The 12,876-nt window shown below is 40.4% G+C and overlaps 1 protein-coding gene across 1 annotated transcript in view; it reads left to right on the plus strand.

Moving 5' to 3' along the window:
- The window catches only part of Itga8 (integrin subunit alpha 8), a 167,889-nt gene that overhangs the window by 53,325 nt on the left and 101,688 nt on the right, over nt 1–12,876 (plus strand). The window contains exons 12-13 of the mRNA XM_042686085.1: nt 5,903–6,108; nt 8,007–8,213. Coding sequence (XP_042542019.1) covers nt 5,903–6,108; nt 8,007–8,213 — 413 coding nt within the window. The remainder of the gene's footprint in view (nt 1–5,902; nt 6,109–8,006; nt 8,214–12,876) is intronic.

Here is a 12,876-nt window from a genome sequence, read left to right on the forward strand (position 1 = left end):
TTTTCAGAGTGGATTTAAACATAGAAAGGAGATAAGCCAGGCACAGTGGTTCACCTCTGTAACCCTAACTAATGGGGAGGCTAACATCTGAGGATCATGGTTCAAAGCCAGCTCAGGCAGGAAAGCCATGAGACTCTTATCTCCAATTAACCACCCAAAACCAGAGAGGGAGCTGTGGCTGTAGTAGTAGAGCACTAGCTTTCAGTACCAAAGGTCAGGGACAGCATCCAGGCCCTGAGTTCAAGCCCCAGAACCAGCACCAAAAAGAAAAGAAGGAGAAAGAAAGAGGAGAAAGAATTCTGCACAGAGGTTTAATGAAATCTGTTCTTAACCATTTGCTATTTCAAATAAAATGACATTAATGTGGACATACTTTTATGCAATACCACCACCAACAGAGCCCAAGTAAAGAAAGTGAATTTTAGTGAAACCACATTACTATTATTTCTCAATCATTGTTATTTTTGTTAAAATTTTAGATTAAAATATATTAAATACATGTTGAAATCTCTATACATATGCTACATACATGTACATTGTTTTAGGATAGCAGCCAACCTACCATTTGCAACTATTTATTAGAACATTAATGAAAACTATCATTACTAATAAGTATTTTAAAACTTGAAGCCTGAATTGGGATTATTTAGAAAAGGATTTGATCAATTTTAAAATAATTTAGTGGCATTCAGTCTACTAAAGAGACTTTCTAACTTTTGTCTTTTTCTTATGGTTCATGAAAAGACATATACTAGACATCTTATTTCCCCCACACAGACATGAACATTTGTATGTGCATGCACACATACACACACACCTGAAACAAAAAATCTGAGAACAATATTTATCTTTACTATGTATTATAAGACATTTACTCTATTTTCTATTATAGTATTTTTTAATTCTTTTTAAAATGTTGGGACAGACCTGTTAACTGGATTTCATAATCCACTAACAGGTTACAAGCTGAAGATTTAAAAACACCAGCCTCAACAACAATATGCACTATGATTAAGTTCCATTGTGAATATAAATTAGTATTTAGACTCAGTGCAAAATCTTCTACAAGACACATTGTACCAATTGAATCCGAGACAGTTATTGTGTCTTAATTCCACGAGGGTATAATTATAAATGAAGAACAAATGTTCCTTTTTCTTTTTTAAAGTGTAGGGCGTTTTATGAGACTTATACTTGAGCATCTAGGGAAATATATTTCAAAGAGAATAAATCAAGGCTGTCATATTATTTCTCGAATCCCAGGATTCTACAACGGGTTAGGCTTTCTCAATGTTAAGTCTTAACGTTGGCACTGAGGAAGGGACTGGGCAGTGAGCCCTGGGCATGCTCACACCCTTGGCGACCAATGAGAAGGCTTTCCTCCTCTATAAAAACCGAGCCTATGTCTCCATCAGGAGATGGTGAGCGAGTGTCTGGATGTCTCATTCTTAGGTTATAAGCAGCCACACCCAGAGAGACAGGTGACCTTAAGAGGGACTGGGAGAGCTCAAAACTCTGCTCTCTCTCAGCCAGGGTGACAAGCAATGTGAGCTTTGATTTGTATTTTTCTAAGTAAATGTACTTGAAACATGTTAAAGTTTGGCCTAAGTTTTAACAAGGAAGCCTACTCTTGTGGAGTAAGAGAAGACAATAACCAATCATTGCTGGGGTGCGTGCCACAGAGCTCAGTGCCACACACTCCCTCCTCTTGTGAGAGTTCAGTCAGCTGGAAACTGCTCCAGGTGCTTTTCCAGATGTTGTGTCTGCTGCTGGGGTAGACAAGTGAGGGCCAAGTCGAGAAGTAGCTCCAGACTCCAGCCTCTTCCCCGGTACTTCACATCCTGGTTCTTCCTAACAGGAGCCTTTGCTTGTTTTCATGGTCTAACATGTAAAAATACTCTGTGCTTCTTTTTCAACTACCAGTCCAGTACCTTAACAAGATGTATCGTTTATCAAATGCTACTCTGTAGTGTGTATGTGTGTAGGAGGGAGGGAGAGAGATCTTAAATGATAGATGTATTCTATTTCTGTATTATCCACCATTAGAGAAAGTAAGATCTGTGTGTGTGTGTGTGCGCACATGCGTGTACATCAGTCCTGGGGCTTGAACTCAGGGTTTGGGAGCTATCACTGAGATTTTTTTGGCTCAAGGCTAGTGATCCACCATTGGAGTCATTGCTCCATTTGCCACTTTTTGGGGAAGTAATTGGAGAAAAGAGACTTCATGGACTTTCCTGCCCAGGCTGGCTTTGAACAGCAATCTTCAGCTGTCAGTCTCCTGAGTATTTAGGATTACAGGTGTGATCCACTGGCACCTGACTTGGACAAGGTAACTTTTGAATATGATCACCTCGTTATTAGAAAAGCCCTGTTTAAATTTCAACTAATATGTTGTCAAAATCCATGCTTTTTCTTTATTCATTTCATCTGCCCCAACGTACTTTTCCAAAGAGCTTTCCTATTCACTATTATTAATAAACTATTTATGGAGATGTGTTAGGTTTACAAGACAAGCAGTAAGCCGTTTCCCCTACTTGCTCACCTCTCTGTCTCCTATTTTCCTTATTACTGACACCTGGCATTGGTGTAATCCATTTGTTACAATTGATGAACCCACATTGATATGGAATGAACAAAAAGCACATAGTTCTTTTCTTGATATTATGTGTGTTTTGCCAAATACATGCCAATGCAAGTCCATTATTACAGTATCATAAGAGTAGTTTTACTGCCCCCCCAAACTCCCATACGCACATGCATGTATGTGTGTGTGTGTGTGTGTGTGTGTGTGTGTGTGTGTGTGTGTCCTGAGGTGTGAACTGAGTCCTGGGCACTATCCCTAAGCTTTATTCCTCAGGGCTGGTGTTCTAGCTTTTTGATAGTTAGCTGGAGATCATAGTCACATGGACTTTCCTGCCCAGGCTGGCTTTGAACCACGAGTCTTAGATCTCGGCCTCCTCGGTTGTCAGGATTATAGGGAAGAGTATATAAAATTAGCTAGAGTATAAAATTAGTAGTATTTATTTCATTCCTCCATGTCTTTCTATGGCTTTGTAGCCCATTTCTCTTTAATGTTGAATAATACCCCATTGTATGATAAACCATGGTTTCTTTATCCATTTACCTACCAAGGAGTACCTTGGCGGTGACTAGTTTCGGCAATGATACTGGATACTGCAAATATTTGTGTACTGAGTCCTGTATAAACACAAGTTTTTCAGGGGACATATGGTCGGACAGCCTAAGTTCAACTTTGAAAGAAGCTTCCAGACTGTCTTCCAGAGTGGCTTTGTCATTTTTCCATTTGCCCCCACTACCCATGACTGAGCCCTTCATGGGTCTACATCCTTGCTATATTTGGTACTGTCAGCACTTTGGATTTGGGCCTAAGAGAATTTTAGTAGTATCTCACTGGCGTTCCTACTAATGCACGACATTGAGAATCTTTCCATGTGCTTGTTTGCTCTCTGTGTCTTTCTTGATGAGGTAGCTATTCAAATCTCTTGCCCAATTTTTAATTGGTTTTCTCTATTGGTCTCATTATATATTCTATACCAATAGTGTGGATTAGAACAATGGCATATAGTATTATAGGATGCTATATATTAAAATACTATAATACAATGTGTTCTTCTTATGTTGAGCTCTAAGAACTCATTGTACATTTCATTTGTCTGATTTAGTGTACTGGAATCCTCCCACCAGACAGCACAGCAGGGCCTCTCAGTGCCCTAGCTCTATTCTGGGGCACTGCACTTGGCTCCCACACTGCCATATGAACAACCCACTCTTAATCCTGTCAGGACTCTACCCAGACCAGTGCTCCCTACTGTAGGGAGCACTCCTCCTTGGTATTCCCCCAGCACCCAGCCTCTCCCTGACTGTCATCCCAGAATGCATTGGGATCTCGCATACTATTTTCCTAAACCTGACCCATTTGTCATCATAGGAATAGCAAATTAACCTCACTTGTAAATTAAGGAGGGATCTATTAGTTCACCTAATAATAGTCATCGTTGAATTCTCTAAACAATCTATCATCACATCTTAAACCTAATCGGAAAGGACTGTGACTCAGAAATGGACAATAAACTGATGTCATCAGACTGTAAACTAACAACATTGGGAAGATAACAAGTTTAGAGAAAGTGTGAGGCAAGACTAAGTCAGTATGTCTTTTAGAACACTCATGTCTTAAAGTTTCTAGTCTTGAGGTAGGCACAGTGGCACACACCTGTAATCCCAGAATTTAGAAATCTGCAACAGGAGGATAGCATGTTTGAGGCCAGCCTGTCTTGGAAAGCAAAAGAAAAGGAAGGAAAGGAGAGGGGAGAGTTAAAGACTGAGCAATGAGGCAGAAAAGAGGGGAGAGGGGAGGGAAGGAAGGTTCTGAGTAACTGCTTTCATGTCATTCTTGCCTTTTAATATTGTTACATGTCATATGCACGAAATATTAATATTACTTATATATCCACATTAATATATCACTAAATTTATTACATATGATGTCTCAGTATTACATTATTAGAAATAAGATAATATCTCCTAATGAAATTATATGAACAGCAGTACTGTGGTACTTTGATTACCTGAGAAACTTCAGCATAGACATAAAAGTTAAAGGTAACGTCGATTTCTTTGATTTCCTTTTGCTTCAAGTGGCTTTTATATCATTGTGTCTGCCAGGACAGGACTATCTTCACACAGACTTTAACTGAGGCCATTAGTAGAGATCAAGTTTATTATTTAGTTGGTATGACATTTATTAAGTATTTAAAAATAAAAACCAAATCAAATCACTTAGAAGGCTCATAGCCAAAAACAATTGTTCCCTGCTGTGTTCTTTCTTGTGCCATCTTTAACCATTTGCAATTTTTATTTTCTTGGCAGCTGTCTTCATCTCTAAATAGTCTGTTTTGGTGCTAATGCATTCAATGTGTTAATTTAACACCTCTTGTTTCTTTTGCCTATTATCTTTAAACAGTTGTTCAAAGGAGTTGCCATTCAACAAAGCAGTTTATGAATACAAAGCATCTTAATCAATGTCATCCCTTTCAACATTCTCACCCATCCCTCCCAGCCTGCCCCTTCCCTCCCTTTTCTTAACTTTTTTTAGGCTATACATTGAATTATTGACTGAATTCTGGACTGCATTCTCCACCCCTTGTCCTCTTCATTCATTTACCCACCTTTTATTTTCTTACAACATTCTACTTTGGAGACAAAACAAAGCAAAGGATATCTGATGATAAGTGTGTGTGTGTGTGTGTGTGTGTGTGTGTGTGTGTGTGTGTGTGTGAGAGAAAGAGAGAGAGATGGATGGATAGATAGATAGGTGAGGAGGGGTCAAAGGGAAAGGGCAGAGGAATGAAGAGAAGAAGGGGAAATGGAGGCAAGCATCCAATGTATAGCCTACAACATTAAGAAAAGTGAGGGAAGCAGTGGACAGGGGAGGGACAGGTAAGAATGTTGAAAGGGGTAGCCGGGCGCTGGTGGCTCACGCCTGTAATCCTAGCTACTCAGGAGGCTGAGATCTGAGGATTGTGGTTCAAAGCCAGCCTGGGCAGGAGAGACCGTGAGACTCCTATCTCCAATAAACCACCAGAAAACCGGAAGTGGTGCTGTAGCTCAAGTGGTAGAGCGCTCTCCTTGAGCTGAAGAGCTGAGGGACAGCGCCCAGGCCCAGAGTTCAAACCCCACGACCGACAAAAAAAGAATGTTGAAAGGGGTGATATTGATCAAGATATATAGTATTCAGAAACGGCTTTGTTAAATGGCAATCCCTTTGTACAACTACTTAAAGATAATAGTAGTAATAATAGTAATAATAATAATTGTATTTTAAAAAGAAAGAGAGTCTTCTTGGTGCTACGTGGCTGATGGCTGTCTTGGTTCTCTACAGAATGGATGATGTATTGGTCGGCGCGCCTCTCTACATGGAACGTGAATTGGAGAGTAGCCCTAGGGAAGTAGGCCAAGTTTACCTCTATCTGCAAGTGAGTGCCCTTCTCTTCCAAGATCCTCAGATCCTCACGGGCACGGAGACCTTTGGGAGGTTCGGCACAGCCGTGGCACACTTGGGGGACCTGAACCAAGATGGATTTAATGGTAATACGAATCACATGTGAAAGCCACTTACATCTGTAGTTCATGTGCTGCTGCTTAAATGGAAAAATCAACCATTTAATGTATTTCCAAGGGTGTGGGGTGTACACTTATGATTACTGGCTTTTAATAAACTATGCAAAGTGTCAAGCAAACTGTAAGTTTCTATGTTTTGATTAATGTGGATGTCATAGAGAAATTTCCTCATGTTTGATTTAGAGAGACCTCTAACAGCTCTCAGTGGGAACTGAAGAGAACGAGAGAACATACTGTGTTTATAGATTTAAGACAAATAAATATATGGCGATACGTGAGCGAGTATATACCGCCTGGTGATTAGCCCATATGAGTTACAGATTGGTTATGCTCAATTAGTTTTGGTCTGTAAACTTCTAGCTTAAAGGCAATTCCAATGTTTACAATAAAACAGCATTCATTTAGGCCTGTGATTCTGGGAGTTTGGAATTCATGGCTATTCTCTAAGTACCTTCTCAGAACACCACGCATGTTTATACAAAATTTTGCATTCATTTCCTGGAACTTGAAGCATCCATGTATTATTTTTTTTCTTGGTTGTTATGTTTATGTTTTTTGGGGGAGGTTGTTATTGTTGTTTTGGGTCATGGGGCTTGAACTCTGGGCCTAAGCGCTGTCCCTCAGCTCTTCAGCTCAAGGCTAGTGCTCTACCACTTGAGCCACAGCGCCACTTCCAGTTTTCTGAGTGGTTTATTGGAGGTAAGAGTCTCACGGACTTTCCTACCCAGGCTGGTTTTGAACCACAATCCTCAGATCTCAGCCTCCTGAGTAGCTAGGATTATAGTCATGAGCCACCAGTACCCAGCTTTGTTTTTGTTTTTGTTTTTGTGTCATGATTTCAATATACATCCCACACTGACCTCAAACTCAAGGTCTTCTTGACTCAACTTTCCAAGTGCTGGGATAAGAGTATGGCACCACGTCTGGCCATTTCTTACTCAAAGTTGAGGGTGCATCAGGAGTTTGCTATAACAAAGTAACCAGAGTTATTCATATCAGTTTGGTACTTTTGGCAAGCATTATTATACTTATGATTTCTTTGGGAAAAAAACTCTCAACAGTCATTTGTAAAATGTCATAAAGTATATAAGTGCGTGTTAAATACTTATGGCTCAAGAGGGATTTTTTTTAAGAAAAGAAAAGCTTCTGATTGGTTGGTTAGTTGGTTGGTTTGGTGGTGGTAGTAGGGTTTGTACTCAGGGCTTTATACTTGTTCAGCTTGCTAAGCTCAGCTGGCACTCTACCACCTGAGTCATGCCTCCAGCCTGGTTTCTAACTTTTCACTAGTTCATTGGATATGATGTCTCCTGAACTTTTCTGCCTGGGAACTGGCTTGAAATACAGTTCTCTAGATCTCAGCCTCCTGAGTAGCAAGGATTCTAAGGGTGAGCCACTGGTACCTGGCTGACAAATTCTCTTTAAATGATTTACTGCTTTCCCACATTGCATTTATTCCCTATTATCCAAGCCTGGTTTAATTATCTGAGTTGTCTCTCCCATAATATTTCCTTCTACATGTCTTGTCAAGCGTTTATGATGTTTTCAAGAGCAAAGAGAAACATACTATGTTTTTACTTATTTACTTGCTCATTGAAGAGGTTTTGCATGTCTGGCTCAACTTGAATCCACTTTGAATCTGATTCACCTTTGAATGGCTGACTCACAGCTGTGCCCACAGGATAACTCAGCAGCTTCTTGTCAGATGAGTAAAAGACAACAGATAATTCTGTCACTACCATCCTTTTAATGCTCATGGAAAATGTCATAAGCGCTTTGGGCTTTATGAGAGTGCTCCTTGGTTGTACTCGAGGGTTTTGCAGACATCTTCTTTATTTCACAGTGTGTTCCTGTGTCTCTGTTGGTAGATATTGCCATCGGCGTGCCCTTTGCAGGGAAGGATCAAACGGGCAAAGTGCTCATTTACAATGGCAACCAGAACGGCTTACATGCCAAGCCATCCCAAGTTCTACAAGGAAAATGGACCTCACAGACCATCCCCCCTGCATTCGTTCCTTCTGGATTCGGCTTCTCGCTGAGAGGAGATGCAGACATAGACAAGAATGATTACCCAGGTAAGGTTTTCTTCTTTCCCTTGGAGAGCCTGCTTCCTGGTAAGAGTCTACCCTCCACCTCATAAAGATAAAGGTCACGTTTACATATCACTGGGTTTTTCTGTATGATTCTAGAATGAATCCCATGAGCATTTTAAGGAAGACAAAAACACTTCTGAGGGAGGGAAGGGATAACATCGTCCAAAGGAAATGTATTCTTGCCAGGGGCCGGTGGCTCACGCCTATAATCCTAGCTACTCAGGAGGCTGAGATCTGAGGATCACAGTTCGAAGCCAGCCCAGGCAAGAAAGTCCATGAGACTCTTATCTCCAATTAACCACCAGAAAACCAAAAGTGGTGCTGTGGCTTAAAGTGGTAGAGCTCTAGCCTTGAGCACAAAAGCTCAAGGACAGCACTCAGGTCCTGAATTCAAACCCCATGACTGACAAAACAAAAATGAAAAGAAATGTACTGTTGGCCTGACTTACATAACTGTAACCCCTCTGTACATCACCTTTATAATAACAATTTTAATTTTTAAGAAAAACAAACATTTCCCTTTCCAATTAAGCTGCATTAGAGAAAAAGTTGGTCAATTTTCCAACCCAGGTTTTCCTTTGACAATCTCACTCTAATGTAATCCCACTGTAATCCCACCGTGATCTCCATTGGCAAAGCCAGCAGGCAGCAGGCACCTTTCTGAAATAGTCTATTTCAACTTGTATTCATTTTATGCTCCTAAGTCATTCATCAATACATGATCCTCAATATTTGGTGTCGTAAGGCTTATGCTTTTAGAGCATAAATATTGTTCCAACCGTATTCTGGGGCTTTCCAAAAGTAGATTTTTTTTTAAAATTTTTATTTATTTTTTATTGTGAAAATACTGTACAGAGGGGTTACAATTACATGGGCAAGCTAATGGGTACATTTCTTATCAAGCATTGTAACCTCCTCCTTTGTTTCCCCTTCCCATCCCTTCCCATCCTCCCCCCCCCATCCTCCCCCCCCCCCCCATCAAAGTTGTAAAGTTCGTTTTCGACATAACAACTTGACTTCTCATTGTTGCAATGGGTCCACCTGTATCCTTATTTAAACGACTTGTTTTTTCCCCTTCCCCTCCACAAATTATACACAAAGCAGGGGTTATACTGTGGGGGAGGGACATACAAGCAACAAAGAAATAATCTTATAAATGAGTTAGAAACAATCGCATGAAAGAAAAAAAACATTTGAATACATATCTTAGGGTTCATTTCCCTAACATCACCTTAAGTGACCTTTTCTGCTTGACTCAGACATATAGTAGATATTGCAAATAAGGGAAACCATGGGACCTATGTTTCTTTGGGCCTGGTTTACTTCACTTAATATAATTCAAAAATAGATTGTTTTAAGTGATTATTTTTAATTAAAGTAAGATAATAAACTACCCAAGATTGATTATAGTCTATCTAGATTATTTTAAAGATTATCTATCTTGGATAGATTATTATTACTTTAAAGATCACCTGTTAAAGAAATTGCTCATGAAGAAAATCATAAGCAATTTTTTTTGTCAGTTGTGGGACTTGAACTCTAGGCCTGGGTGCCATCCCTGAGTTCTTCAGCTCAAAGCGAGTGCTCTATCACTTGAGCCACCATGCCACTTCCGGTTTTCTGGTGGTTAATTGGAAATAAGAGTCTCACGGACTTTCCTGCCTGGGCTTTGGATTGCTATCCTCAGATCTCAGCCTCTTGAGTAGCTAGGATTACAGGTGAGCCACCAGCACCTGGCTAAGCAGTTCTTTAAGAATATTTTTATTATCTTAAGGGTTCCAATTCAAACATAGCATCAAATTGATGAGTACTCTACATTTTCATCAATGTCACCCCTTCCATCATTCTCCCCCATCTGTGCCAACCCTACCCACCCCCTCACGGTATGTGGCTCATAAACTTTTCTTGATTACCCAATTCACACTGAAGGTGCATAGAAATCAATAAAGCGTACATAGATCTATGATCTATGTACCTATGAGATGGTGAATCTGTATTAAAGGATCTGGTTCAATAATCAGAGTTTTTAGCAGAAATCATTAGACTTTTTGGTTTTATGGTTCACTCTTCACTTTTATGTTGGTTATTTTAAGATGGTTCCAATAAAATGCTTAGAAGTCATTAATAGTTAACCACTAGTTGCGACTATTTTTTTTTATAAACTTGTCTCTTTCTACTAGCTCCTCCTTAATTGAGAATTTTCCACATGTGTGGTTTTTTTCTGGTGTGGGGCAGCAGTCCAATAAGCTGACTGCCTGAACATACATCATTAATTTCGATCCTCTGGCTTTCTCTTCTCCTTTGGGATCATGCAGAAGGGATAATGCATTTAACATACTTACTCCTCTAAATTTGTCAGAAACTTTTCACAGCACTAACATAGACCTTATACTGGACTCAAAGAGGACTTAGTATCATATTATATTGCATTATACATAATATTGATATTATAATACCAATATTAGGATTATATTGTATACAAATTTTTTCTACCTGTGGCAATTTCTAGAGCATTTGGTTAAATTTATTTTCTTATTATATATATATATATGATAGTAGGGAGTTGGGGGAGGGAAAGAAACAAGGTCTCTTGCATAATATATTCTAATTTTTACTCCTTCAAAATTCTAGATCCCAGTCAGGTGCCAGTGGCTCATGCCTGTAATCCTAGCTATTCAGGAAGCTGAGATCTGAGGATCACAGTTCAAAGTCAGCCTGGGCAGAAAAGTCCCCGTGAGACTCTTATCTCCAATTAACCACTCAAAAACTAGAAGTGGTGATGTGGCTCAAGTGGTAGAGCACTAGCCTTGAGCACAAAGAGGCTTAGGAGCAGCACTCAGACCCTGAGTTCAAGCCCCCTATAATTGACTAAAAAAGAAAATCTAGATTCCTTGTATTATCCCTACCCAAAATATGTCAGAGTGATTCATGAGATTCCACTCCACATTAGATAAAGAGTTCATGTACTAAGTGATGGCTATTCACAAGGTCTGTTACAGACTTCCTTTCCCCACCCGTAGTACAGGAAGTAAAGGATGTTATCCATCAAGTAGCAAATACATTACCCTACACAAGGACTAAATGAGATAACAGGAGCACCATTATTTTTCTCTCAAGGAATAATCCCTCCAGAGAATGGACAACAACAACTAAAAATGACATAGGGCAGGATGAAGAAAGTAAAAAGGCTGGGAAGGTGGCTCAGTGGTAGAGTGCTTGCCTTGCATGAGGCCCTGGGTTCGATTCCTCAGCACCACATAAACAGAAAAAGCAGAAAGCGGTGCTGTGGCTCAAGAGCTAGAGTGCTAGCCTTGAGCTGAAGAGCTTAGGAACAGCGCCCAGGCCAAATGTAGGCCCCACGACCAACACACACACACACACACACAGAGAAAGTAACAATTTCAACAAATGGCACCTCTTTCATGGCTGCTGGTCCTTCTACTACACCCTGTGTTTTTAGAGAAACCAGCTTTGGAGCAGTGGTTATAAAAGTTGCAAGCATTCCATGTACTGTTAATCCTGTTCATGAAGACCAAATGCCTGGCATCCTTTTGGACGCTTTGATTTACCAGCTCTGGGATAAGCCTCGGGGATTTGAGTTGACCCGACCTTTTACTTTGGGAAACTCAGCTCCTGAGTCTTCGAAGACTCTGCTCCCATGCCTACAGCAGCCAGGTGTCCATTTATCTCATCTGGCCTGAACCTATCATCTGAGCTCTGCTATTTCACTCCTTCCTTCTGGGCTGCTACCAGGTGAAATGTAGGCCTCTTCTGGGAAGCATTAAGAAAGTCACCTTGAGAAATACCAAAGTGTTCACGCACTATTTCCAATTTGTAATGCCACTTGTGTATTTAAAAGGATTCTTCAGAATAAATGTAAAACTCCAGGGTGTGACCCACACACACTCAAAGAGACTGTACACAATTCATCTCTCAGTCCCAGGTCTTTGTGGAGGTGAATTGGATAGGCTGTGGGGCAAGGGGTTCCATTTCCAAAGAAAGCATGAGCTGCCTTCTGCATTGCATGCGTTTCCTGACGTGCATCCATTCTGACTATTCTGTAAGGAAAAATGGAATGAAATGACCCTGGAAAAACAAGACTCACAGTAAGGAATGTGGAAAAACAAAGGGAAAGCAGTACTTTTAAAAATGCAGGTATTAAACAGGATCTTAAAATTGTTTGGCATCATTACGTGCTTTCTCATTTAGCTTCAAGGTCTGAAAAAAAAAGCCAAGGAGAACACTTATTCATTGAGTCGAAAAGCCTCTACCATGCACTGGGTATTGTATTGGGGATTCAGGTGATGAGAATGAAGAATGTGCCTAGACCTTACAGTCTAGGTAAGAAAGGCAGTGACTCAAATCATTACAGCAAAGAGCAGGTGTGACTTTCATAGTTGAACGGAGTTGCTGTGGGGCCTATGAAGAGGACCTCTATGTAAACCTCGTATGATAAAGCAGCAGAGAGCCAAGGAGCATCTGAGGCAGACAGAGGGACGAGCAAACGGAATAGCCCAGAGATAGTGAGAACGCACAGCCTTGGAGAATGGCAGAAGCCTTCTGAATAACTGGCATATCAACAGAGTGGGAGGCTGGAAAGGGGAACTGGAGCTAGAGGGAGATGCTGTTTTGGGTGGACTCTGTT

This window comes from Dipodomys spectabilis, unplaced genomic scaffold, assembly GCF_019054845.1.
Source record: "Dipodomys spectabilis isolate Male_0828 unplaced genomic scaffold, ASM1905484v1 ptg000096l, whole genome shotgun sequence".
Lineage (NCBI taxonomy): Eukaryota > Metazoa > Chordata > Mammalia > Rodentia > Heteromyidae > Dipodomys > Dipodomys spectabilis.